Genomic DNA, 26,958 nt, shown 5'->3' with positions numbered 1-26,958 from the left:
TATAATTAGTGCCTTGCCACCTGCTTTCGGTGCCCCTAGACCTCCAGCTACAAGGCTCTGAAGGCGGGCAGGCACGGGGCACGCTGACCATCACTATGAGATAGTGGTATTGAGGTTGGGATCAGAGGAGGGCTTCATCTGGGGCAGAACCCAGCACTGCTCAACACTACACCCATAGTGATGTTCCAGTTGTGAAAAAAAGAGAGAGAGAGAGAGAGAGATTGAGCTCTCTGCCCTGCCCCTGCCCTTAGCCTCTCAGAGCCCCCACACCTGCTTTTGCTGCCCATTATCTTTGGCAGGACGAATCAGCAGAAGGTACTGCCTTTAGCTGAGAAATCAATACTCTTTGGGTGTTTGCTTTTAGTCTCTGGTCATGGTATCATATTTCTTGAAACCCTATTTCTTGGCTTGCTCTCAAAACTGGGTGTAATAAGGATCTGCACCCTGCCCCAAGGGTGAATTTGGCTGCCATCTCTGGATAGCTGATTTGCCTGGGACATGGGGTCGGGATCCTGTTAAAGCGTTATTTTTATATCAGAGGGAGAAAAACAGCTTGAGGAGGCCAACGGGAGTAGCCTGATAAATTACAAATGGGGTCTGCTGTGCAGAGTGATTAGGAGGCTATGAGGGCAGCCTTCAGGTCAGTCACCCAAACACTCCAGCTCTCGTCCTGTCTGCGTGTGGTTGAAATCTATGTCAGTGTCCCAAAGACTTGGATAGAATCAGCACCTTGTTAATGCAGTATATTCTGCCCCAAGGGCCCTGTTCCTGAGCTTTTTTCTGCTGGTTGTTGGAGACTGAAGTGGACAGATGGTGCTTGTGTCTACCCAGTATCCATTTACCCCCTCTTTTGGCAACCCCCCAAGTTTTCCTTCAGGAAACCACGATTCCTCCAATCTCAAAACTCATGGTTTTCAGAGGGGCTTAATTGTGGGTTCCAGGAAGTCTACCTCTGATTCAGACTTGGCTAATCAGCACATCACATTCCCCTAGCCACAGCGAAAGGGACATTGACCGAATAGAGGTCAATCTTGGAACTTTTGTTGGAGTGAATAGGAGCACTTTTCCACTGGATTTGGAGCTGAGGATGTAAGTGTGGAGGTTCTGCTATCAGGCAGAGTGAAACTGCCTAAGAATGAAGGAAAAATAAAGGGCAAAAGAACCATGATATGATGAGAAAGACCAGGTCCTCCTGATACATACCGAACCCCTGGATCAAACTGTACCTGAAGACCTACCACTGGGTTTTTCAGTTACATTAACCAATAAATTTTTTTTTTTAAGAGAGAGAGAGGACCCCCGGGTGGCTCAGTCCGTTAAGCATCTGCATTCAGCTCAGGTCATGATCCCAGGGTCCTGGGATCGAGCCCCACATCGGGCTCCCTGCTCAGTGGGAAGCCTGCTTCTCTCTCTCCCACTCCCCCTTCTTGTGTTCCTTCTCTCTCTGTCAAATAAATAAATAAAATCTTTTTTAAAAAATGCCTGTGTCTAAAGGCAATGCACTCATGCCCTTCTGAAAAAGTACCATCCACTCTCCATCCAGTGGCAAGCCAGGATCTCTGGAGATGTGCCCGCCTCTCCATCACATCAGAAATGTGCACCTGGATTTAAGAGAAAATGGGTCAGGGAATGAGGTGAGTGTGCTTCTGGCTGTGTGAGCTTGGAAAACTCTGACTCTAATGTCCGCGTGTATTAAATGAGAATAATAATGTCTGCTATGCAGGTTGTGATGTTGATTTCAATTAAAATACTGACAAAAATAAACCAGCGAGAGCTGTATGTATTCATATCCCAGCTGTTGATCCCTAGTAAATGTGTCACTTTTGCAACTGATATGCCAAAATTCTTCAGGGCAAAGTGATACCCTTTTGATTGGCAAAAAGACCAGTTATTTTCCCCTGGGACTAACCCCCTCCCCCACGAATTCCTTGTAGGAGTTGGAACATGTTCTGCAAATAGTTAGAGCTCTCACGCTGGGCTGCAGTTCCACCGCCGTGCCGTCCTTTGCACAGTCATCCTTCTCTTTGTTGACTAAGGCCACCCTACTGTCCACACTGTTACACATGCCATTTCTTTACTCCTCTGAGCACAGACCTCTGTGGCTTCTGTCCTTCTCTTTGGCCAATAGAAATTTTCCATCTACTTCTTCACATTAGCTATTTCAAAACCCCAGGTGCTGGCCCCAAGTAATACTCTTCATTCCCTTGCATCACAGCCTTCTCTTTTCCAGAACCTCAAGGGGTGGAGGGGGTACTGGATTATGGTCAAGTGCAGCCTCTCTTCCTGCCTGGAGTCACAGCATCCTCCAACATCTTGACTCTACAGCCCTCTACCAGATTTCTTTTACACACAGTGATTTATCTCAGGGACCCATTAGTGATCTCATTCTCTCTCTCTTTCCTTCCCCCAGTCTTATCTTCTTCAGAAAATCCCAGCTCAACAGCTGTACATGTTTAAATGACGATAATAGGCCAGGTTCAAGTCCTCTCCTACAAAGCCCCTGGATGGCATGTAAACTCTTACCTAAAATGCCCTAGTTTATCTAGAAGCCACAGAGAACCTTTGAGAAGAGTCTGGGTTTCAACAGAGCTCCTGCTCTGCCCAGCCAAGAGATGTTGCCACACTAGCCTATTTGACTATCAGCAAACCACTTACTCTCTTTGAGCCTTGATTTCCACATCCCTGTAAAGGCTAAAGCAGTGCTGAGAGGGAGATTTATAGCAATAAATACTCATGTGAAAAGAGGGGAGGAGAAAGATGGGGAAGATATTTTTGTGAAAGAGAAAGATATCCAGGGCATTGCTAAATAGAAAAGGCAAGATGTGGCAGTGTACATAATATATTACCTTTAGTCTGTGAAAGAGGGACTAGACTATCCATGTATATGCTTGAGTCCGCACAAAGAAACAGCAGTGGGATTACATGAAGCAATACAAGTGGTTTCCCATAATAATACATTAAAAGGATCGCATACCATGAACACGTGGAGTCTATTCCAGGGATGCAAGGATGATGGTTCAACATCCACAGATCAGTCAACGTGATGCACCACATTAACAAAATGAAGGGTAGAAATCATATGATCATGTTAATAGTTGCAGAAAAACCATGTGACAAAATTCAACATCTATTTATAATAAAAGTTCTTAACAAAGCTGGTTTGGAGAGACCATACCTTAACACAATAAAGACCATATATGACAAGCCCACAGCTAACATACAACCTTTTCTTTTCTTTTTTTTTTTTTTTAAAGATTTTATTTATTTATGTGACAGAGAGACAGCCAGCGAGAGAGGGAACACAGCAGGGGGAGTGGGAGAGGAAGAAGCAGGCTCATAGCGGAGGAGCCTGATGTGGGACTCGATCCCGGATCACCAGGATCACGCCCTGAGCCGAAGGCAGACGCTTTAACGACTGCGCCACCCAGGCGCCCCACAACCTTTTCTTCTAAGATCAGGAGCAAGATAAGGATGCCACTCTCACCTGCTTGATTCAACATAGTACTAGAAATCCTAGCCAGAGCAATTAGGCAAGAAGAAGAAATAAAGTGTATCCAAACTGGAAAGGAAGAAGTAAACTATCACTATTTGCAGGCAGCATGATATTATATATAGAAAACCCTAAAGACATCATCTTAAAAACTGTTGGAAGTAGTAAGTGGATTCAGTAACATTGCAGTATACAAAATCAATACACCAAAATCTGTTGTTTCTAGACACTAATAATGAGCTATCAGAAAGAGAAATTAAGAAAAGAATCTCATTTCTAATTGCATCAAAAATAATAAAATATTTAGAAATAAATTTAACTGAGAAGATGAAGGACCTATGTGCTGAAAACTACAAGATATTAATGAAAGAAATTGAAGAGACACACAATAAATAGAAAGATAGTCTGTATTCATGGATTGGGAGAATCAATATTGCTAAATTGTCTCTACTATTCAAAAGCAATCTATAGATTCAACAAAATCTGTATCAAAATCTCAGTGGCCTTTTTCACAGAAACAGGACAAATAATCTTAAAATTTGTATGAAACCACAAAAAAATCCCAAATAGCCAAAGCAATTAAGAAAGAACAAAGCTGGAGGCATCACACTAGCTGATTTCTTTTTTTTTTTTTTTAAAGATTTTATTTATTTATTCGACAGGAAAGAGACAGTCAGTGAGAGAGGGAACACAAGCAGGGGGAGTGGGAGAGGAAGAAGCAGGCTCATAGTGGAGGAGCCTGATGTGGGGCTCGATCCCATAACGCCGGGATCACGCCCTGAGCCGGAGGCAGACGCTTAACCACTGCACCACCCAGGCGCCCCCACACTAGCTGATTTCAAACCATATTACAAAGCTATAGTAATGAAATCAGTATGGTATTGGTATAAAAACAGACACATAGAGCAATGGAACATACAAGGGTCATATATAGGGTCAACTGATTTACAAAAAAGGAGCCAAGAATGTACAATAGAGGAAGGACAATCTCTTCAATAAATGGTGTTGGGAAAACTGGAAGCCACATGCAAAAGAATGAAACTGGACCCTTATCTCATACAATACACAAAAATAAACTCAAAATGTATTAAAGATTTGAATGTAAAATCTGGAATCGTTAAGCTTCTAGAAGAAAACGTAGGTGGTAAGCTCTTTGACATGAGTCTTGGTGATGATTTTTTTTTATCCTGACACCAAAAGCAAATTAAAAATAACTAAGTGGGACTATATCAAATTGAAAAGTTTCTGCACAGCAAAGGAAACCATCAACAAAATGAAAAGACAACCTACCAAATGGGAGAAAATCTTTGCAAATTATATATCCAATGAGGGGCTGATATCCAAAATATATAAAGAACTCATACAACTCAATAGCAAAAATACAATCTAATTTTTTTAAATGGACAGAAAATCTGAATAGACATTTTTCCAAAGAAGACATTCAGTTGGCCAACATGAAAAGATGCTCAACATCACTCATCATGAGGGAAATGCAGATCAAAACCAATCAAAAATGAGCTATCATCTCACACCTGTTAGAATAGCTATCATCAAAAAGACAAGAAATAACAAGTGTTGGCGAGGATGTGGAGAAAAACTGTCCATGGGAATGTAAACTGGTACAGCCACTGTGGAAAACATTATGGAGTCAAAAATGGAATTACCCTATGATCCAGCAATTTCACTTCTGGGTATTTGTCTGAAGAAAACAAAAACACTAACTCAAAAAGATATATGCGCCCCCATGTTCACTGAGGCCAAGATACGGAAACAACTTCAGTGTCTGTCAATGGATGAACAGATAAAGAAATGTGGTTTATATATAAATGGAATATCATTCAGTTTTTAAAAAAGATTTAGTTATTTATTTTAGAAAGAGAGAGCATGCACAAGCAGGGGGAGGGACAGAGGGAGAGGGAGAGAGAATCTCAAGCAGACTCCCTGCCATGCTGGGCCCGACCTGGGGCTCAGTCCCACGACCTTGAGATTACGACGTGAGCCGAAACCAAGAGTTGGACCCACCGAGCCACACAGGCGCCTCTTATTCAGTTTTTTAAAAAAGAATTTTTGCCATTTATGACAACATGGATGAACTTTGAGGACACTATGCTAAGTGAAATAAGTCAAAGACAAATACCATATAATCTCTCTTATATGTGGAATCTAAAACAAACCAAAAACGAACTTGTGGATACAGAGAACAGATTGGTGACTGCCAGAGGCTGGGGTGGGGGTGGGAGAAATGGGTGAAAGGGATTAAAAGGTAAAAAAAAAAAAAAAGTGGTTACTCATAAGGGTTGGCAGACGATGGGCAGGGGGATGGGCTAGATGAGAACAGGGTGGGAATAAGATTTCTCCATGTATACTGTGTTACATTGCCCTGATTTTTTGAACCTTATGTCACCCATTCAAAATAACAATACTTTTTTTTTCTTTTCAAGTTTTTATTTAAATTCCAGTTGGTTAACATACAGTATAATATTGGTTTCATCAAAATGTTTTTGTTTTTTAAAAATGTAAAGCATAAAGATAAAAACAGACAAAAATGGTCCATAATCTTCCCACCAGATAATCCCTGTTGACATTTTTTTCCTTGTTGACATTAAAAAAAAAAAAAACAGTACACACAATGCACATTGTTTGAAAATTCCCCCATTTTGTATACGGAGCTATAAAATCGAATAGTAAACCTTCCTTTTCCCGTTATTCCAAAGGTAGCCCCATTAACTGTTCCTTTTGTTTTTTTCCAGAAGTTTACTCATTTATAGAATTTATCCTGGTGCACTGCTCTTGTCTGCTTCCTGAATGGTACGTCTTGACCCTGTCACTATATATGTGGAGAGCTTTTATGTTATGGTATTTGCTGTAATATAGGTTATTATTTTCCTATTGATGGACATTTTAGGTTGTTTCTAGTTTTTTTCTCTTTGCTATTACCAGTGACGTGCTAGAGAGCTGTCTTGTTTAAGCATCTTAGATGGCAAATGCATTTTGAACTTAGATGCCGTAAGAATGATACATTTTGAATCGCCTGTAGAACATGATACTTTCCCATGATGCTACATTTCTTTTCTCCAAACATTTAAAAATAGTTTTGTAAGGAGAGGGGTCGGGGGAGAGATCTTCAACTCCCACCCAACAACAGAGGCCCCCCCCAAAGGGGGGGGAGCGTTGTGCTGAAATGAAAAGTTGCTTTTGAATGCCAGCTGTTTGGTTTCTAATTGCCATTAACCCAGGGCCAGGCTGGGACGCCAGTCGCCCTGTCCTTACACAGAGCTCTTTCTTCTGAGGAGCCTGTCCCTCCAGTCAGTCGCTTGGGTACCCCAAGTCTGTGTGAAACTGTCACTTCTGCCTCACTCTGGCTCTTTGGCCTTCTGCGGGATGGTCCCAAGGGAGCCTCCAATCTGCTCCTCAGGGTCTGGCGCCCTCTGCTGGCACCGAGGATTCACCACTTAAAGGGCTGTCCCACCCGCGCAGAGCTGAGAGCTCGTTCATTCCCAGTCCCCACTGTCATATGGGAAAACAGAAGCAGCAAGTGGGGAAGTGACTGCGTCAAGAACACAAAGCAAACCGGCTCCTAAGACCAGAACTTATGTCTTCTGACCCGTCTTCTGGTCTCCCGCACACCATTGTTGGAAGGAATGAAGACATAGGAGTTGCCAGACTGGACCCCCTCCCCCACAACGTGGGTGAGTCTGCCATCCACACAACCCTGGGAGCTCTAAGGAACTCTCCATCAGGTAGTGGACCCCTGCTCAGCTGAGCTTGTCCTCTGCTGTGTTCTGGGGCAGCGGCCCTCCTGTCCTCTCTGGGACGCCTCATTATTCCCCTCAGAGCATGGATAGGGTTAGGAAGACCCTAAGCAGACTTGTGCCTTCCCCTACACCATTATTTGTAGGTCCTTTCCTGTATGTCCACATACCACGTGGACTATACTTACTCAATGCTTTTCTTTAAATTGGCTCATTTAAAACCCTTCCCTGGGACGATGATCCATAGACGCAACTGGTTCTCTAGGAATTGTCTTTGAATCCTTGTTTTCTTCATTTGGCACAAGAAGACCGGATCCTCATCCTGAATTCTTTATTTAAAAAATAACCGCTACTAGTGAATGAGAGCCTGGTATCTTTCAGGTCCTGACTTGGCGCTGTGTCTTCGCTGTATCATTGAATCCTCATGATGGCTCTATGGGGTGGGTGTTCCTACCTCAGGGGAAAATGAGGCTCAGGCAGGACCATTAGTTGTCCAACAGCTGGCAGATGGCTGAGCTGAATTTGATCACAGCTCTGTCTAAAGCCAACGGATGTGACCTTGTTGTCTTTTGAAATTAAAACAATGCCAAGGAAGCGCCTGGGTGGCTCAGTCGTTAAGCATCTGCCTTTGGCTCAGGGCATGATCCCACAATCCTGGGATGGAGCCCTGCATCGGACTCCCTGCTGGGCTGGGAGCCTGCTTCTTCCTTTCCCACTCCCCTTCTTGCGTTCCGTCTCTCACTGGCTGTCTCTCTCTCTGTCAAATAAATAAAATATTTTAAAAATAATTTAAAAAAAAAATAAATAAAACAATGCCAAACTACAGCGAAGAGATGAGGGCTGGAGGGACCCCTCTAGGCCAGGAGAGGCAGAGAGAGGACGTGCGAGGGCTGTGTTGTGACCCGGCAAAGTGCTATATCCTGGCATAGGGGGACGGGGGCACCAAAGGATGTGCGTGCCAGAAGTCCAAGGGGGTGGGGGCAGAGGGAGGAGATGGAAGTGGCTAAGAGGGGGCACTCCAGGTTCCGTCTTCCTGACGCCGTGAGGAATGCCATTGACCCTGCTGGATATCCCGTGGCCCCTTCTGATCACTAATGGTCCATTCCGTAACGTTTTCTCCATGGGAACCCTTTTCAATGCTGGGGGGGGGGCACTGTGGGATACGTGGCAACAGGCAGGGGTAAGGGTGCACCAGGAGCGCAAGCTGGACTCCTAGCTCTACCACTTGATGCCTATGATTTCGGCCTGAATTTCCTCATCTGTCAGATGTCCTCTAATAAAGACAGAGGTGCACCGCCCAGGCTCCCCTTCATGAAGGGTCTGCTACCCAGCCATGGCGAGTGCGGTCAACAGTCAGTCTCTGCCGTCAGCTCCTTCAGGGTCAGCTGCAGAGAACACACTCTCCCTTCCTCGGGGCTGCCCACCTATCTGGTGACCAAGTGAGATAGGGGTATAAAGCCCTGGCCGTTTCAATCCGTGGGGGGACATTCTGGTGGCAAAAGTCCCTCCAGAGCTGGCAGAGCCTGTGAAGGAGGCTTAGCTGAGCCTGCGTCACAGCCCCACTTCTCCCTCTGCCCAATCCTGCTTCTGCCTCCCTCCTTTCCAGATAAACCCCTTGCAAAAATCATCTCCAGCATCTGGAGGACCCAATCTGCGACGTATTTATTTTCCGTGCCCAGAGCAAAGGAGGCACGCTGCTAGATTTGACGAAAGGACGCTAGATACGAAGCCAAAGCGTGAGGCTCCTCCAGCTCTTGGGGACCTCCCTCCTGGCCAGTCTCAGATCCCTTTTGGGCAGAGGCACTGAAGGCCGTAGGAAGGTCAGGCTGTGCGGTTCAGTGACAGCCTCGAGGCATTATCTGGCCCTTATCGAATCAGGGCCAATAATTTGAAGACTTAGGGCTGAAGGGCAATTGAAGGAGGCTTCTTGAGAGGAGACAGCACTGAGGAAGACCGCTGGTCTTCAGGCTTGACGTCATTCTCACCTCGGGGACTCCACCGACACTTACCGAACGCATATTACATACAAGTCGCTGGCAGGTGGAAAGCTTTGGAGAAAAGCCCAGGGAAAGCTCTCTGACCCTGAATGTCCCCAAGGGACGTTGCCCAGCCCCATGAGCTTGGGACATTGTCCTAACCAGTTTTCTCCTTTTTGATTTCTTTTTACTGAAGAGCTGGAGTCTCTATCAGAAACACAAGCTTCCACCAGAGAGGAAATAAATAAGCCAAAAACTCAAAATGCTTCTTCACCATTGAATAACATCAGCTCCTTATAAGATGTTTAATCCTCTCCCAATCCTTATTGCTGCACGCACTGTTTCTACTTCATAAATGAAAGAGACATTCTGGCTGCTCTTTTTGTAACTTAGCATTTATTTTATAGAGACTGTTCCTTGCGTCAGTGCAATGAACATATATGTCATTTTAATGCCTGACCAGTGTTTTATGGTGTGGTTAACACACCCTCTGCTAGCTAGGCATTGCGTAAGCTTTGAGCTCTCCACTAATACAGAAAACGTAGTTACATTAGCATGCATAGTTTCTTTCTTTTTTTCTCTTAAATAACTTACACTGGGTATCACTCCAAAGTGAAATCACACAAGGTATATATGATCAGTTGGTGTCATGCCTCCTGGAACACACGGTCAACTTGATAGCCCTGCCAGCAATACGCGAAGGTTTCTCCACACCTCTCCCAGCTTTGAGCTTACACCTTCTAAATTTTTGTTGTTAACTGAACAGGTTGGTGCTCTTCCTGGCTCTAATTATTAATCTGCTTTTCTTTACCATGGAAACGACCTTACTTTATTTTCTCTTGAGGGACAGTGTCTCCTCTTGCCAGGAGATGGTGCTGTGACTCTGTGCTAGGCTCCCTGAGCGGGTGCCCTGGTGTTAGTGGTGGGCTGTAGGGTGGGCTGTGTGTGTTTGCCCCAGGAGAGGGGATGTTAAGAAATCCTCTGGTCTCCCCGAGGGTCCCAGTTTCCCACCTGAGTTCAGAAGACCTGGTTTTGGTGAGGAGGTGACCCCACATGGTGGGGGGGGGGGTCTGCCTTGCCCGGCCCTGCGGTCTATCTTTGAAGCTTCCAAGTTCCAGAGAACCCAAGTTTATGAAGTGTCCACTGCAGGCCAGATATAGTTCATGCCCTGCAAACAAAACAAAAACAAACACAAACACAAAACAAAAAACTCATAAGCAAGTGGAGGAAAAATACACAGACAAAATCAACTCTAAATGCTGTACTTCCTATAAGAAAGGTTCAAAGCGCTATGAGTTAATGAGAATTGGAGAGATTGCCTCCCACGATGGGTGTGTGGGAACCTGGAGAAAGGGCAGAGCTGGGCCTGCTGGGGCCGGGAGGCAGGTGAGCAGAGCGTGGAGGGGAGGCCAGGGTTTGGGGCTTGACGGAGCGCCACAGTGAACCTGGAGCTCTGGTGGAGACAGAAAAGAAGGTGAGGCTGGGAGCGGACAGAGAGACAAACCGTGGTGGGGCCTGAAATGCCAAGCTAAGGAGTATGCACTTGATTTTGTAAGCGAAGCTGTGCCGGTGTGACAGCAAGAAAACAGTGGGTTGGTGGGTCGTATTTGTGCTTTGGCCAAATCAGCCTGAGGTTGAACTGATTCAGTGGTTTTCGTCTTGTGTTATGCGGACACATTTTCTTCCCCATCTGACCCACCTCTCGCACATGGTTAATACGATTGCCACTCCCCTCATCTCCAAGTGCTCTCTTTCCTTGGCTTCTGTGAAACCACAATGCTCTCTCCTCTTACACTTCTGAAGGCGCTCCTTGGTTTCCTCCTCGGGGAAGCCTCTTACCCTTCCTCGGGCCATTAAATGCTCACGGAGCCTCCATTCCCTCCGCACTCTCTCCTGGGCGATCCTGGCCCTGTGCTCGGCTTAATTACACCCCACACCGCGATGACTCAGCCCGGCCTCCCCTCCGAGCTCCAGAGCCAAACATCCAACTGCCACCCCACAGCGAATGTCTCAGAAGCATCTTTCATTCACGTCCCAAACCCCCCACCCAGCCCTGCCTAATGCTGGTTCCTTAGCTGAGTGGACACACCACCATTCATCCTGCTCGGCCAGGGAAACATCCCAGAGGCCCCTTTGCCAACTCCCTCTTCCTCGCCCCCATTTCCAGCCTCCCCCAAGTCCACCTGACCCTGCTTCCTCAACAGGGACCAGAACTGTCCACTCTGTCCATCATGGCTGCCCTTCACCCAGCTCAAGGCTGCGGGGGCTTTTCACCTGGGCCCCTCCAGAGCCTCCGAGCTGGCCTTCCTGCTTCCTTCCGCTCTGGCTCTCCTGCACTCTTCCCTTCACACCATGGCCAGAGTCATCTTTTCCAAATGTACAACTGACCATGTCACTCATTCCCCGGGGGAAATCGCTATGGTGGCTTCCCGCTCAGGCCCAAAGGGAATTTTTTTTTCTTAACCCTTTTATTGTTAAGAAAATGAATACAGAAAAGAGCATAGAACAAATGTACAATTGAACACCCTTGAAGCCAACTGCCATGAAAAGAGACAGAACCTTGCCAGCCATCCCATTCCAGTTGTTCCTCAAAACAGAACTGCCTCCATCCCCCACCCCCGAGGAACTACCTATCCTCACTTTCAGGGGAAGCATCTACTTGTTTTTGTCATCCAACCACATGTCTCTAACTACCGTAGTCCAACTTTGCCTGTTTTGGGGTTTTCTTATATGTCTTTTAGTTCTCCTTTAATCCAGAGGTTCCCCCCCCCCATTTCTTTTTCTTCCCTCTTGCAGTGTATTTGTCTTAAAGAGTTCCCATTGCTTTTAAAATAAGAAAAACCTTCCCTTCCATGCCTGTAAGGCTTTACTTGGTTTGATCCTCCTAAATCTCTCTAGTCTCATCTCCCACCAGGCTGCTTTTCACTCTCTTTCAACCCATGCCAACCTTGACTCAGTGCCCCCATGCTTTCTCCATACCCCGGAGGGCCTTTTGCAAAGGCTGTTCCCTTGGCTTGAAATGCTCTTCCTTCTCTTGTGTCTCCCAGTTAACCCCAACTTATTTTTGTATCTCCGAGGGAACGTGTGCTCCTCAGAGAAGCCCGCTCCTCCTTCCCTGATTCAGCGAATACCCCCAGCCAGAGCCTCACGGGCCCCTCCCTTCTCCTGGACAACACAGGTCAAGGTTGCGGCTTTCCATTTGTTTGTAAGATGATATGATTAATGACCATGAGTTCCACGAGGGTAGGGATTAGGTCTACTTTTGCTCACCCTTGTTTCTCCACTACGTAGCTGGGTGCCTGGCACATAATAGGTGTTCAATTAAAAATGTGCTGACAGCTGCCCAGGGAGAGACAGAAGACACCGACACAATTAGGAGAGACAGAACTTAGGAGAGACTGAAGGCCCTGATTCCCTCGGAGGTGGGAGCCGAAGCAGTATGGATAGGGGGTGTTTCCTGGAGAACAATGAAGTGGTGGAGGTCCCTCCCAGAACACCTGAGGCCATGCCAGGGTCCTTCTGCCCACCCCCAGGTTCTAACACAGGAGCCAGGCCTGGACTGGGAAGGCTGGAGAGGCTCCTGGGGCCAACCACTCCCACCCGGGGCCACTGGGGCTGAGCTAAGTGGAAACAAATGTTCTCTGGCTGTTCCCAGCCCAGTCCGGTGAGCAGCCCCTCCCTCTCAGCCCCTGCTCCCCTTCCCCTCCTCAGAGCCCCCCCCCAAAACCCCTTTCCAGTTCTTTCTCCCTTTGACAGATGGGGTGATTGGAAATGTGGGAAGTAGGTAGGGTTGAGAGGTATGGAAGATGTGGGGCAGGTAGGCCTTGTGGGGAACTGGAAACTGGGGTGGGGGCTCCCTTGGACAAAGGCCCAGAGGGGGTCTCAGAGGAAACTTGGCTTGTAAGGCAGTGATCAGACAGGGCTTAAGTGGGAACCAGGCATTTGAGCTCCCACCCTTGGCTGGAAAGGCGCACTCTCCTGACTTCAGGTAGGCTGGGGAAAGCTGGAGTGGAGCGATGGGTACAAAAGGGAGAGGAAAATTACCCTTTTTCTTTCTCCTTCCCTCCATCTCTCTAGAGGGCTAGGCCTTCCTCTCCTTGTTCTTCCGGGACCTAGAGACCCAGGGCCCTTAGGAATTCTCAAGACCCAGTCACCACCCTGAAGGAATGGCAGTTAGGTCCCCTTGCTGGGGAAGGGGGAGGGAAGGCGGTGCAGAGGGAGGGAGAGAGGGAGGTTACTGGGAGGGGAAGGGTCATGGGCCCAAATTCCTGGGCTCCTGCAGCTTCAGTCATTCTGAGAAACAAAGAAGCAGGGAAAGTGATTTAGAGACAGACACAAATAGAAACCGAATTCTGGAGATGGGAGAGACGTGAAAAGACACGGAAAGACAGCGAGAGAGGATCCAACACACAGGGCTCTGCTTTCCCCTGCAGCGACTCCGATGTTATCTCTCTCCAGCTGCCTCTCCCCCCTCCCCAGTCCCCACCTCTGCTCCTCCTCCCTCTCCCATCCCGCAGCCAGACATCCCTGTGCTCCTTCCCCCTCTTTCTTTTGCAGGAGGGCCTAAAAGTGGAGTTACAAGGTTCTCAGAACTAAAGGCAGAGCAACAGAGGAAGAGGTGGAGGAGTCCCAGTGCCCAGAGGACAAAGCGGGGATCAGAGTGGCAACACCCCCTCCATGCTGCCCCCTTCTGGGCTGCTGTGTTCCAGTCTTCTGTGAACGTTCCTTCACATGCACGTCTGTGCAGAGGTGGTGTGTGTGAGGTGGGGGTGGGGCGGGTGCCTGTCATCTCCAGGGAGGCAGGCATGCGTCTCAGCCTGAGCCAGCCCATCTGTGTGTCCATCTGTACCTGTGGGTGAAAGTGACTCAGCATTGTCTAGGGGATGCAAGGGTGTCCTGTGGTTTCCGTGGGCTCACATGCATCTTGATCTTTGTGGACCTCTGTCTCTGTCCCCCAGCCCTGCTCCACGAAAAGCCTTCTAGGGTGATAGTGAGGGACCGAAGCCTCAGGAACATCTGAACTCCTCTCTCTAAAGATTTGGAATACATAAGGGCCAAAGTCATTGCTCTGGTTTCTGCCCAGATGCCAGCCAGCTCCTAGGTGGGGGTGCAGAGAAGGCAAAAGAGAGTGAGCAGAGAGCCAAGGCCTGCCCATCACCGACTCCAGAGGACGCCTCCCCTGCCCTGGTGCCTCTGCTGGCTCTGCTGGGCCCATGAATTCTGCAATGGGACTCTGGGGGGAGGGTGGTGGTGGTGAGGGCTTAGGGAATCCGGGGATGGCCAAATATTCCGAAAGATCTGGCCAGGGAGAGTGCTGCAGGAGGGGTGGGGCGATCTGTGTGTGTTTGTAGGAAAGGTGGGGGGTGGGGGCAGAAAGGCCGCCTGCGGGGGAGAAGGCTTCTTGGCAAACGCCCCAGTTTCCTGCGCTGATCCCTGCTCCCTGCCACTGCTCCCAATTCTGTTGTTTCAATAACATCATTTTTATCCACCCCACAGAGAGACTGTGTCTTAGGAGAGGGAGGCGAGGGGCAGGGCTAGGGCATGAGGGGGTGGTAATGGAAAGAGGCTGGGGTCTGGAGACAGCAGGGACTAGATTTGGGGCGCTCCCTCCTCAGGCAGAGGCAGGGCGGTCCCAGAGCCCTGGTCCCCTGATGACAAAGACAAATACATTAAAATTCTTGCCTCGGAGAAGAATGCAGGATAGGGAGAGCATTTCATAATCTGCAATAACAGTAGCAGGGTGGGGGTAGGGGTGGGTAGGGGACTCAGAACCCAGGCAGTGGTTCCCAGGGGTCTGGTCATTGGCCACCTGCAGCCTTTAGGAACCTCTAAAGCTCTCCAGATGCCTGTTTAGTACCATCTGGCCTGAGTTGGGCATGTCTTTGAGAGTGCAGTGTCCAGAGTTGGCATTGCCCTGCAGAAACAGTAACTGTGCACAAAATTAAGAGGTGCAGAGGCCACGGGTGGCAGCTGGATGCTATGAAAGGTTAAAATGGGAGGGGGCAACACTCGGGCCCCATGTGCCTCCTTAGCTCCCTCAGTCACTAGGCGACCCACCAAGGGTCCCTTCCCCTTCTCTAGAGTGCTCCAGCCCCCTCACCAAAATTCTCTGTCCCAGGTAGAGTGGATTAGACTGACACAGCTGGGACACCATGGCCGTGGGGTTGGGCTCACAGCAAACCTAGGAGCTTCCCCACGTGCCTAGGGCAATGTTTCTCCATTTCTGTTCTCCACTTGCTTGCTACCCCAGATCGGCCTCGTCCCCTGGGTTAGGCATCTATGGTCTTCGGTGACATCGCCTTAGTCGCCAGCTTCATCTCTATTCGCTTGTCCCCACTCTCTGGCGGGACTCAGTCTTGCCTTCTCTCTGCTCACCAGGGATGTTTCTCTCTCTTGGCAGTGGCCTCATTCCCAGAATTCAGTTGCTATCTCCACCCCAAAAGACCAGGAGCTTTCCTCTGGGTGCCTGAAGTTTCTACCACTTGGGAGATCCACCCCACCCCACTCCCTTAACGGTTGATGCCACTGATGGAGAGACTGGCCCTTGCTGTGGAATGTCCTGCACCACCTGTCCTTCGGCACCCTTGGGGCAAGCAAGTGGAGGGGAGGAGCAGTGACTGCAGCCACTGCCAGTAAGCTTGGTGTGATGAATGGAGCTGTCCCTCCTCCCCACGGGGCCTTTGATCTCCCCCCCACCCGTGGGGGGGGGGCTGGGGCATCAAAGACATTTTTGTGGCATTAGAGAATCAGATAAACGCCATCTCACCTGCAGCTCGCTCTTCACCCCTTCTGGCCCCGGCCAAGTTGGGGAAGGAACGCGAGGCAGGCTACCCGCGGACACGCGAGGCCTGGCTGCAGAGAGATCTGCCCTCCTAATCTCTTGCAAGTCTGCAACCTCAGCTCTATCGCTCGCTTACACGTGCGAGCGCTTGAGCGCAGGCCATCCAAGAGGTTCCTCTTGCTGTCTAATCTCCCCTTCGCAGCCCTCCCCCGAACGCGGGCTTGAAGAGGCGGGGCGGCTGGGGAGCGAGAGTGGAGGCCTAGGGCTTCCTCCTTTCCTCGAGGAAAGGCTGAGAAAGGGGCGTGCAGCACGAAGGCGGGGCCGGCAATGGGTGACCCCTCCGGAGTCCGCCCGTCCGACGGTCGAGCTCGGCACCCCTCCCCGGAGCACCCAGCGCCCGAGGCGGACTTCCTTTCCCGGCCCCCGCTCCAGCATCTCCCTCCGAACTGCCCCCCCCCCAACTCCTTCATTCCTGGGAAGTTTTCTCTCTTTACAGTCAACAAACCTGTCAAACGTCTCCCTTCCAGCCCGTCCCCCATTCCCCAGCTCCTCTTCCCCCCCCTTACTCCTCTCCACCCTGCTTCTCCGCCCCTCCTTGCCCCCGACTCTGGGAGGCGGCGGGGGGCTCCCAGTCCGCGAGAGGCGAAGGGAAGGGGCGAGTCAGGCGGGTCCCGCAGCCACGGGCGCTCTTGGGCCCCGCCCCGGGACCTCGCACCCGCCCTCCGCTGAGCTCCGCGCCTGCAGCCCCGGGGCGCACGGCTCCCTCCCGAGAGTCCCGCCGCCTGACTGTCGCAACTGCCACCCCACGGCCCCCCTGCCCCCGCCCCCGCCCGGGCCCCGCTCCCCTCCCACCCCCGCCCCCGGCTCTGATTTCTTCTCCCGAGCGAGCTCGGCGGGAGACACAGGCGCTGGCTGCCCCGTCCGCTCTCCGCCTCCGCCGCGCCCTCCTCGCCCGCGATGGGCCCCCCCGCCGCCGCCGGAGCCATCGCCTCCCGGCCGCCGCCGTCGCCGCGCTCGCCCTGAAGCCTGCGCTTGCCCTGCAGCCCGCGCCCCCGCGCGCACGGGCTGGCCCGGCAGCCTCGCTCGCTACCGCACCGGCCGGCGGCAGAGCGCTCACGATGCTGCCGCCCGCGCCCTCCCTCCTCGGGTTGCTGTTGCTGCTGCTCCTGTGTCCCGCGCACGTCGGTGGACTGTGGTGGTGAGTGCTGCGTCGGGTTGGCTGTCCCCGCGAGGCTCCTGAGGCTTAAGGGTGGGGACTTCGGGACTGACTGGGGGGCTCCGAAACGCGCTCCAGCTGCCTCCGGGCTCTATCTTCGAGCGGAGCCCAGCCCCGGGGCAGCTGGAAAGGTGCCGGGGAGGTGCGTGCCGCTCTCCTGCCGGCCCCCGTCTGGGCCACTTCTAAACTGCCACTCAGACGTTCTTAAACCTCCAATCCGCACATTCTGTTGTATTTCCTCCTACCTTGTGCTACACACCCTTCCTCATCCTCCCTTTCCCCCCTCCGGTTATGCACTCAATCCAGGTCCTCAAGGAACTGGCACGTGGGTAGGAAAGAGCTACCGAGTAGACAGGGGAAAGATCTGTAGTTAGAGATCCGAAGAAAAGAATGTATGCGGAGAGCCCTGGATTTAGAGGAGGAGGACGGGATTTGTGGGAAAGAGAGGAACAAAGTGGGAAGCCAAAAGGCAAGGAGGGTCAAACAGCTGCCTCTTCCCCACCTCACTTTGCTCAACAACCCACCAGCTTCCCTCTGAGTGCTACTTCAAAGCGGACAGTAGTGGCGGGGAAAAAACGTAAAGGGAAACTGAGTCAGGACCCCGGCTTTCTCTACATTCTCCTCCCGGAGCAAAGAAGAGGTAGAAAGACAGGAAAGGGACCCAGGCTCCCGGTCCTTCCAGATGTGGGGGTCAGGAATGAAAAAATACAGCTTCGGAGGTACTGGGAATCGTGAAGGGTCCTGGTGGAAGGGAGGGAGGCCTGGCCAACCAGGGAACGGAACGTGACCTCCAGAACTGGCCCAACCTAGACCAGACCCCTACGGACCTAAGGTCGCGGGATCTTTGAGTCTTGGGGATGGACAGCAACTAGGAAGGTGGGTGCCTGGTCGGGACCTCTTAGAGATCTCTATCCCGTGGACTTTTTTTTTCCTTCCCGGTCTCTCTAGAGCTGCAAAGACCCGCCCGGAATAGCTGGGTGTATAAAGAGGAGGGACTTGGACAATATTACTGATGCATCAGCCAATCCTAAGAAAGCAGGGTTTTGTCTATTTGCATAGCGCCGTATCATTGGCTGGATTCTCTACCTCCACTCCTCCCCCACCCCCGATTTGGAAGGAGGGGTGGGGCAGGCAGATCCCTCTCTTCCAGGGAGATAGGGAGCTGGATGCCCACACAGGGAGCTGCTGGCTTCGATCCCTCTTTCGTGATGTGGGAGAGATGTCCCTCGGGGGTGTCAGCGAGGGAGCAAATCGAGGATGACCGAGGTCCCGGCTAGGGGACTTGCGTCCTTCCATCCTGGCGTAGCATACTTAGTATAATAATAGTATCAGTTTTGAAATAGACCTGAGATCCGATCTCGGCCATTTGTTAAGTCTGTGACCTTGGATAAGTCACTTCTCCCTGCGCCTCAACGTCTCAACTGTAAAATTGGGAAACAGTCCCCCTGTTTGGTAGGCCGGATAGGAGGATTAGGTGGGAGGACTTACAAAATGATCTGACGTTGGGAGTGCTCTGTAAATGTTAAGTCCCCTCCTCCATGCTGTGGGTTCTCCTGGACAGAGTCTTTAGGGGTGAAAAAGAGGATTAATTTAAATTTAAAATCCAGAGTCCCAAGCAAAACTTTTTAAAGGGATCTCCGTCTTGTTTCCCAGACTCATGTTTTCTTATTATGCCCTTTCTCAAGGCATGGAGACAGGGGTCTCTCCCGGATGGTCGTTCCCCTCCCTCTACTCCTTTTCCATTTCTCCAAATCATTCTCATCCTTCCAGGTAGAATATCACATCCCCCATAACACTGTCTCTTTATCTTTCCTCCTTTGCCTTCTGTGTGCTCCCACTGTACCCCACGCATTGGGCAACTATGTCGGTTACTGCATTTTACTGACAACCATCCCCTCTGTGGTCCTTCCTCTCTGCTCCTGGAAGGCAGAGCCTTTGTATTGGGGCCCTGGGGCTAAAGGTGCTGGGGAAGTTTTGTGGAGTGTTGCTGAATTGGTTGATTCACCTTCCGGAGACTTGTGTCTGTGGGGGTTCCTTTGTTCAGGAGGTGCTCCTGCGTGGGTGACAAGCTAGAGGGAGAGGGGCCTGGTCCCTTGGAAACTGCCCCTGAAGCTGGGAAGCAGGGAGTGGGGGAGGAGGTGAGGAGGGCAGGTGTAGGAGAACACAGGGGCCTTCATGGCTGCAGCTGCAGGGTGAGCTGGGTGAAGAGTGAGGGGCTGGGGTGATAAGGTGTCCAGCAACTGCTTCTCTCAGCTGCTTCTCAGAGAGAACCTGCCTGTCCCACCTGCACTGGCCCCCTCACTCTTCTCTGTCTGTTTCTGACACTTCATTCCTTTGGTCTGATCCCAGATTCCTTTCTCAGGATCTTTGACTCTACTTGCTTACTCTCTTGTCCCCACCCCACGCCATCATCGCTCTCCAAGATCTGGCTTGGACTGGAGGGCTGGACCCAGCATCCCCGGTGGCCTGAGGCTCCTGCCACTCCTTGCCCACCCCTCACCCCCTGCACTGCCCCCCTACACCAGCTTTAGTTTAGCTAGAACTTTATCAGGCCCGGAGCTTCCAGGCTGTTCTCTAATGTCTAGGACCTGCTTGCTGGCCCTCTTTTCCCTGCTTCTCAGAGAATGCTAGCCAGGCCAGAGCTCTAGCAGTAGACAGGAAGGCAGCAGCCCCTGCAGTCCACTCTGACATTCTAGTAGCAGCCAGGCTGGGAACAGAGAGGACCCCAGGAGCTCTGAGTGACTGGACTGTCCTGATTAGGAAAGGAGGGTCCTGTATGGGAGTGATCCATGTCCTGATATAGGCTCAGGTACCTGGCTCTGGGTTCCAGAAACGTTTCCCTTCCACCTTCTTTCCCCCTCCTCCTTCCCCCTCCATGCAATGCATGCTTTCTAAACTCTGCCTCCGGCCTCTCTGTCTGTCTCTCTCCCATCTGTAACCATATCTTTGTAAATTGCAGAATCCCAGATTCCAGGACATTGGCCAGGCTCTCTTGAGGTCATCTCGTCCAGCCCACTGCCTCCAGGCCATCCAGCCTGTGCTCTGGCCCTGACAGATCCCATTTTGAGAGTGAGGCAGAGAGAGAAAGTCTGTGGCTCCTTGGCCACCAGCTCCCAGCCCTTTCCAGCCTGCTCTCTGAACCCCTCCCACCCTCCCCCAGGAAGTCCTTCTCAGTGTCTGACCCATCTTTATTTATGCCTTCAATCAGTGGATGTGGAAAATAACTCACTCTCACAGAATAGCCAAATCAATCTCCCTTCTTCTCCCTTCCTTCTTCTGTTTTATATTTTCTGTGAAAGAAACCAACCCTCCCCCTTGTTCTACAAGCAAAACAGCACCCAGTCTCACTCCCTTCCCCCATCTCATCTTGCCTTCCCCCAACCCCATGGAAAGGAAATAGGAACCAGAGGCCTAGGACAGCCTCATCTCTGGCCCCACAGGGAGTCAGGAAAAGGACCCAGGCATCTTCTTGACACCCAGGTTTTCCAGCTGAGAGCCCCCACTCCAGGCTGGGCTTGGCCACCCTCTTCTATCGCGGTCTTTATCTGACCCTTTGTGGGCAGTCTGGTGGCTGGCCCCCATCAAGCTCAGGGTCGGGTGGAGAATGGGGGTGGGGTGGCCATCCAGTACCCCCCTCCAGGCCTCCCGTCTTGGCAGCTTCCCCTGGAGGGAGACAATGGGGCTGTGAGCAGAAAAGGGCAGGGGCAAAAGGAGGCTGGCTCGATCCGGCCCAGAGCATGCCCTGAGCCCACCAGAGTCCTGGCACTGAGACATTTCCTGATGGGGGGGCAGCCCCCTCCTGCCCCGTTCTCATCGGAAGCCAGGAGTTGGTGGGGGGGGAGGTCAGAGGGAGGTTTGATCACCAGGGCCCAGCGAGGGGGATTCCAGAATGTGTACTTTGATGGAAAAATGCAGCTGTGGAGGGGATGAGGCGAGGGCGGGGCGGGCAGCCAGGCCGTGGTCAGGCTGGCAGCAGGGCGCCCAGCCAGCCAGAGCAGGAGGCGCTAGGGAACACAGCAGCCAGTCCCTGGGGCCTGGGCAGAGCGCCCTCTAGCCTGTGTCCTCCTTCCTGCCCCGGGGGGAGGGGTGAGACCTTGGGTGCTTCCCCTGATCCAGAGCTGAGGGAGGGAAAGGTCACTGGGAGGGATCTTCTGTTTTCCACCTGGCCTCCAAAGCTGGTTCCTCCAGCTCCAAGCCCTTCATTTAAGCCAGAAATTAGACCTAGGAAGGACTTGGAGATCATCTAAGCCAATCTTCTCACTTAGGGTTGTTAGAAGTCCGGCAAAGTCCAGGGACAGGAGGGGACTTGCCTAAGGCCACCCAGGATGCGGGCAGTGAGGACCAGGCCTGGGAGTCCACCTCCTGCTGAGTACCTCATCCCTGTGTGCAGTGAGGGGTGGGGGTCAGGAAAGGGGTACAGAGCCTTCCACAGGCCCCTTCTGTTCCCCAGCCCCCCCTTCACATGGGTATTCCCCACCTCAGTATGGGAGAGCAGAGGCACATGACAGATTCTCCTCAGAGAATCCAGTGGATGGTCAGTGTGGCCCCTCCTTTGCCTCCCTCAGCCCTGACCCATAGGAAGCCCTCTCTACTGGTGAAGGCCATCAGGGAAGGGAGAGCCCCTACCTCTTCCAAGAGCTATGAGGAGAACAGTGTGAGGAGGTGGGAAGGGCAGTGTCCAGGATGGGGCAGAGGGAACCAAATTGGGTCAGTGTGGGAGAGGGGTGGAATGGGGTGTCTGGTGGGCGGTGGGGAGGCAGGGGTTAATGGAGCTGGGGCATCACTGGCTTTGATGTGGTGGTTGGGGTGGGGGTAGGGGCTGGGGGAGGGGGAGCAGTAATTACCGCGTTAGACAGAGCAGGACAGGACAGGCGGGCGGGCACAGGCCCGGGCCCAGCCGCCTCAGCAGCCGTCAGGCAACATTTTTCTGCCCCTTCTCCACCACCCACCTCCCCCCACCCCCGTGCAGCCCCCACCCACAGCCCCAGGGCTCAGAGCTCCCTCTGCTGGCTCCTAGGAGGTGGGGGTCAGACTAGGGACCCTGGGGGTGAGTGTGAGGAAATAGAGGGGGCTGGCCATGAGGCCCTTCAGAGGTGGCTGGGCATCAAAAGGGTCTGTGATCACTTTGCCCTCAACAATGCACCCAGGAGTGCTCTCGGGAAGGGGAGGGGTCCCGGAGGGTGCTTCTGGTCCAGGGGCAGGGCCGGCAAAGGAAGAGGAAACACAGGGATCCAAGCTGAGAAGTAAGGCAGAGAGTTCGTGAAGAGGGTGTTCTCATGAACCCACGAACTCTGCCTGCGCTCTTACTGCTTGCCCCTCACTGGGCAGGCCCAAAAGATGAATCTGGGTGTGACCGGGAAGACAAAACCCGCTTGCTGGAACTCGCTCCCCGGACAGACCCTTTTCCTGTGTACCAGAGAAGCAGTCAGGTATCCCTTATTCCCATTTTACAGTTGTGGAAACTGAGGTTCAGAAGGTTAGGTCGCATTCATTCAACAAATATTAAGTGCCAAATTCACAAGCAAGCACATGCTAACATCTTAGAACAAGCAAATGGCAGAGCCCAGATCCAAAGCCCCGTCACAGACTCGCCAGACTCCAAAGGTGTGCTATTGATGACGTTTTGTCTCCTCGTGAGATCTTTGTCTTTACCGTGTCTTCAAGCTAAGTGGAGAGATAAGACGAGAAAACATGACAAAATAGTTATGCCACTGGCAGGATCACAAGCGCCCCCAATTGAGCGACACCTGAGGTGATGTGGTGCGGGGGGGGGGTGGTCAGTGAGGGCTGGGGCTTCGGGATGGCTCCTTGGGGCAAGTGGGATCTGAGGTGAGCTTGGAGACATGCTGGGTATGAGTTCAATGACTTAGGGGTTGGGAGGGGGTGGCTCTGAGTCCAGAAAGTTAGAGGTGTAATCTGGGATGAATGCAGAGTTAGCCAACCCTGCTAAAAGTTAGGAAGGGCTGTGTGGAGGAGGGCATGCGAGGCCATCTGAGGTCTTCTGATACCTCATGCGGTCATTTCCCTCCAGCCCCTTTGGTTTCAAAAATACTCACCTAGGGGCCCCTGGCTGGCTCAGTCGGTTAAGCATCTGCCTTTGGCTCAGGTCATGATCCCAGGATCCTGGGATGAAGCTCCCTCTGCCCCTCCCCCTGCTCATGCTTTCTCTCTCTCTCTCCCTCTTTCTCTCTCTCTCTCAAATAAATGAATAAATAAATAAATATAAATTTTTTTAAAAGAAAATATTCATCTAAATTCCTTGCAGTAAGGATCCCTCCATTGAATGGCCTGTGTCAGTCACGTCCCTCCTTAGATGTTCATCTGTATAAAGGGGGGTGAGGTGGTTAGAGTAGGACTAGGTGATTTCTGGCATTCCCTTTGACCCTCTGAATCTGGGCTTGGAAAGGTAGGTTAGGCCAGAACCTGGGGCCGCCAGGGCTTAGAGCTACAGATATTGCCAGGAGGAACTGGCTGGCCCCTAATGCCACCTCGCTTGGCTATTGACTCTACCAATCAAGGTCCCTGGGAGGGAGATCTTGGCACAGGCCAAGCCAGTTCGAATGGCCAACCCTAGGCTTGTCCCTTCTTGTCTGCATACTGATTTCTCTTAGGACTAGCCTCATTTTTCTATGCCCAGGAATGGCTATTAGATTGGGATCTCGGATCCTACACACTACATATTATATGTTTCCTACCACCACTGTGTTCCAGCCCCCAAAACATGCAGATGCTCTCAAATGGGCACATCTTCCCTGGGCTGACCCCAGGCCAATGCTGACTCAAAGGCCAAAAAAGCGGAGTTGATTGTCTAAGGAAGCAGAAGGGAAGAAAGGAGGGTAAAGGAAGAGGGGAGATGGGGGAGTTATTTCTTGATGTGGAGTCAAGTGTTAATGTTAGAGGGGATAAGGGAGCTTCTCATGCTAACTCCTCACGTTTCTGAAGCCCAGAGAGAATGACTTGCCCACAGTGGCTCAGTTCACCCAGAGTTGGCAGAGACCAGGGCACAGAAGAGGCTTGATGTTTTGCCCAATGCCCCCCTGCCAATCCTCTTCTGGAGTTTTCTTCCCTGTGACTTGGAGATGGGAGCGAGGACAGCAGGGCAGGGAGCAAGCTGGTCCCTTGGGATTCTAGCTGCTACTCCTGCCCATCCCTCCTCCTGACCAGCTTGTAAACAAGCCTAGTTCCCAGGCAGCCAGCCAGCCTGGGGAGCCAGACCCAGACCAGCAACGACTCTGGGGCAGCCCCTCAACCCTGTGAAGGGCTGGCCCCACCTCCTGGAGGGCCCTACCCTTCCTGCTTCTCCTGATTTCTCTCCTATCTCTAACCCCTGGCAAGCAGACAAGGTCGGGAGGTTTTTGCTTTTCTCGCTGCATACCCCCACCCTCTCTTCCTTTCCTAGGGTAGGAGGAGCTGAGAGGAGAGGGATGGGGTCAGAGTAACCTTGAGAGGATAAGGCCAGTCAACCTTGGGAAAGTAGGGAGTTAGCAGAGGGCAGGGTTGGGGCGGGGAAGACTAGGGAGCTTAGTTGCATGGGGGTGGGGTGGGGAAGATGAGCTTGCAGAACCCTAGACTCCCAGGTGGCAGGAAAGGAGCTGGACAGCCATGGGGAGTCCTGCTTGCCTGCCTGTGCATCCAGTGTGGGGGGGAGAGAGGAAGCCAATTAGGAGTCCCGGACAGGGGCCTGGCCTCAAGTGACGACACTGTCCTTGGATGGCTCATTCATTCATTCAGAAACATGTAGTAAATGGTGCTCGTTGTAGTATTATAGTAATCATTCATAACATGCACATTTTCATAATAAAAATTGGGGGAAATATGAATTAAGCACCTAAAAATCTGCCGTGGGAAACAAAAGAAAATGTCACTTCTAACTCCCAAGGTGCTCATAGTCTTATCTACTGACCCTATACCATGCTGAAAGCTGCCTCAAATCCTTGTTGTAATGAGGTGGATAAGTGGATGGAGGGGGGATAGATAGATATGGACTGATCCACACTTGAAGGTCATTGGGCCCCTGGGAACCAGCTTGGGCTGTCCTACCCTACCCATAGCCCTCTTCCCACTGCTCCATCCACCACTTCTCTAGGGTTGGGAAGGGGCTGGAGCTGGACCTTTCCAGGGTTGGAATGCAGGGGTGAGCCTGTCTTAAGCACGGAGGAAGGAAGGTCTGGACTGTAAGTCTCTTCACCAAGAAAAGAATCTTGGCTCCAGGACTACTTGGGTGGGGAGGTTGACAATGATCTGATAGGGTGGGGTCTGGTGTGGGGGGTGGAGAGTAGGGGACCTCAAAGGACTGAGCTTACACATCTTCCTGCAACTCACTCCGCAGAGTTGCGAAGTTCTACCTTAAGACCTGAATTCCGCTCGCTGCTGTTTGAGCCCATTACAACTCATTGTTGTGGGGCCAGACATGCCTGGGCAGCCTGTACTTGCAGAGCAAATGGGGACAGGGGGGCGGGCGGATGGTCACCAAAGCTACACTGAAAAGTAGGCCACCTTGACCTTTGGCACCTAGCTACCACTCTCCTCTACATTTTCTACTGCCTGGTGCGACTTCTCCCCACCCGGGAGTCTTTCTCTGCCCTCTGCTGAAGGGTTTTTGTGTGATCGCAAATGACTGTCAGGTCCAAGAGCTCCACCCACTCATTCCTACAGCAAGCACAGGGATCCCAGCTAAGCATTCAAGTCAGAACAATCTGATGAAAGCAGTTCCACTCCAGTGTGAATAACCTTAACCTTCGGGGGTCTGGTATATGGAAACCTAATACCAGCTCTCTCCTTAGGTGAAATGAAGGCTAGGCATAGGAGGGATTTCTGAAAGTGTGTGGAACTTCCCATGAGGTCTTCACCACTGAGCCAAAGAGTAGTTACCTCTTCCCAGACCAGTTATGTCACAACTAGGGACGTCAGGGCTTGGCTTGCTGCCCTGCTGCTCTGAAAAGGTCACTAGGACCCCTTCCCTAGCCATCCTAAAATCTTGTGGCCTTCTGTATCCCTGGATTGCCCCTGTCTTTCTAGCATCAGGGCTGTTCAGCTGCCAAAACCAGCTTGTTGTCCACTAAGACCAGATCCTTCTTTGATACTGCTTATTTTTCTTTGTATCTCCTTATGATTCATACTGTTTTGTACTCTGACAGTTTTCTTGATCTTCCTCCTGTTCATCTGTTCCTCGTTTCCTTTTTGGCTCACCTGGTGCCAGGTGCCTTGACCTTGAGTCAAATTCCTATAAGGATTTATTAATGAAGATGTGCACAGAAGGATAAGACCGAATCCTTGCCCTATAGCAATTTCAGTCTAAAATCTAGTTAAAAGGGGACGTGGAATGGTAGGAGAACCAGACAGGACAATCTCCAGCTCAGCTGGGGTGGGTAAGACCAGAGGTGCATGCCAGCTCTTAGCCCAAGGCTGAACGGGGCTGGTCTCCCTCTCCCTCCCCCCAAGCCCTCTAAGTCATACCCGGGACCTGCCATTCTTTGCTTTCCAGGGCGGTGGGCAGCCCCCTGGTCATGGACCCCACCAGCATCTGCAGAAAAGCCCGGCGGCTGGCAGGGCGGCAGGCTGAGCTGTGCCAGGCCGAGCCAGAGGTGGTGGCGGAGCTAGCCCGGGGCGCCCGGCTTGGGGTACGAGAGTGCCAGTTCCAGTTCCGTTTCCGTCGCTGGAACTGCTCCAGCCACAGCAAGGCCTTCGGGCGCATCCTGCAGCAGGGTCAGTGTGGGCAGAGCACGGGGGCGGGGGGGGGGGGG

General features: G+C 51.6%; 1 protein-coding gene across 2 annotated transcripts in view; it reads left to right on the top strand.

Annotated features, from left to right (window-relative positions):
* The first annotated feature begins 17,013 nt into the window (after positions 1-17,013).
* Positions 17,014-26,958, top strand: part of WNT6 (Wnt family member 6) — a 13,429-nt gene continuing 3,484 nt past the window's right edge. For both annotated transcript variants that reach the window (XM_040640517.1, XM_040640528.1), the window contains exons 1-2: positions 17,014-17,197; positions 26,700-26,920. In XM_040640517.1, coding sequence (XP_040496451.1) covers positions 17,118-17,197; positions 26,700-26,920 — 301 coding nt within the window. In that variant the 5' untranslated portion in view covers positions 17,014-17,117. The remainder of the gene's footprint in view (positions 17,198-26,699; positions 26,921-26,958) is intronic.

Source organism: Ursus maritimus, unplaced genomic scaffold, assembly GCF_017311325.1.
Source record: "Ursus maritimus isolate PB19 unplaced genomic scaffold, ASM1731132v1 scaffold_1, whole genome shotgun sequence".
NCBI classification, from domain to species: Eukaryota; Metazoa; Chordata; class Mammalia; order Carnivora; family Ursidae; genus Ursus; species Ursus maritimus.
Note: the sequence above shows the minus strand (reverse complement) of the source record. Positions and strands in the feature narration are given on the sequence as shown.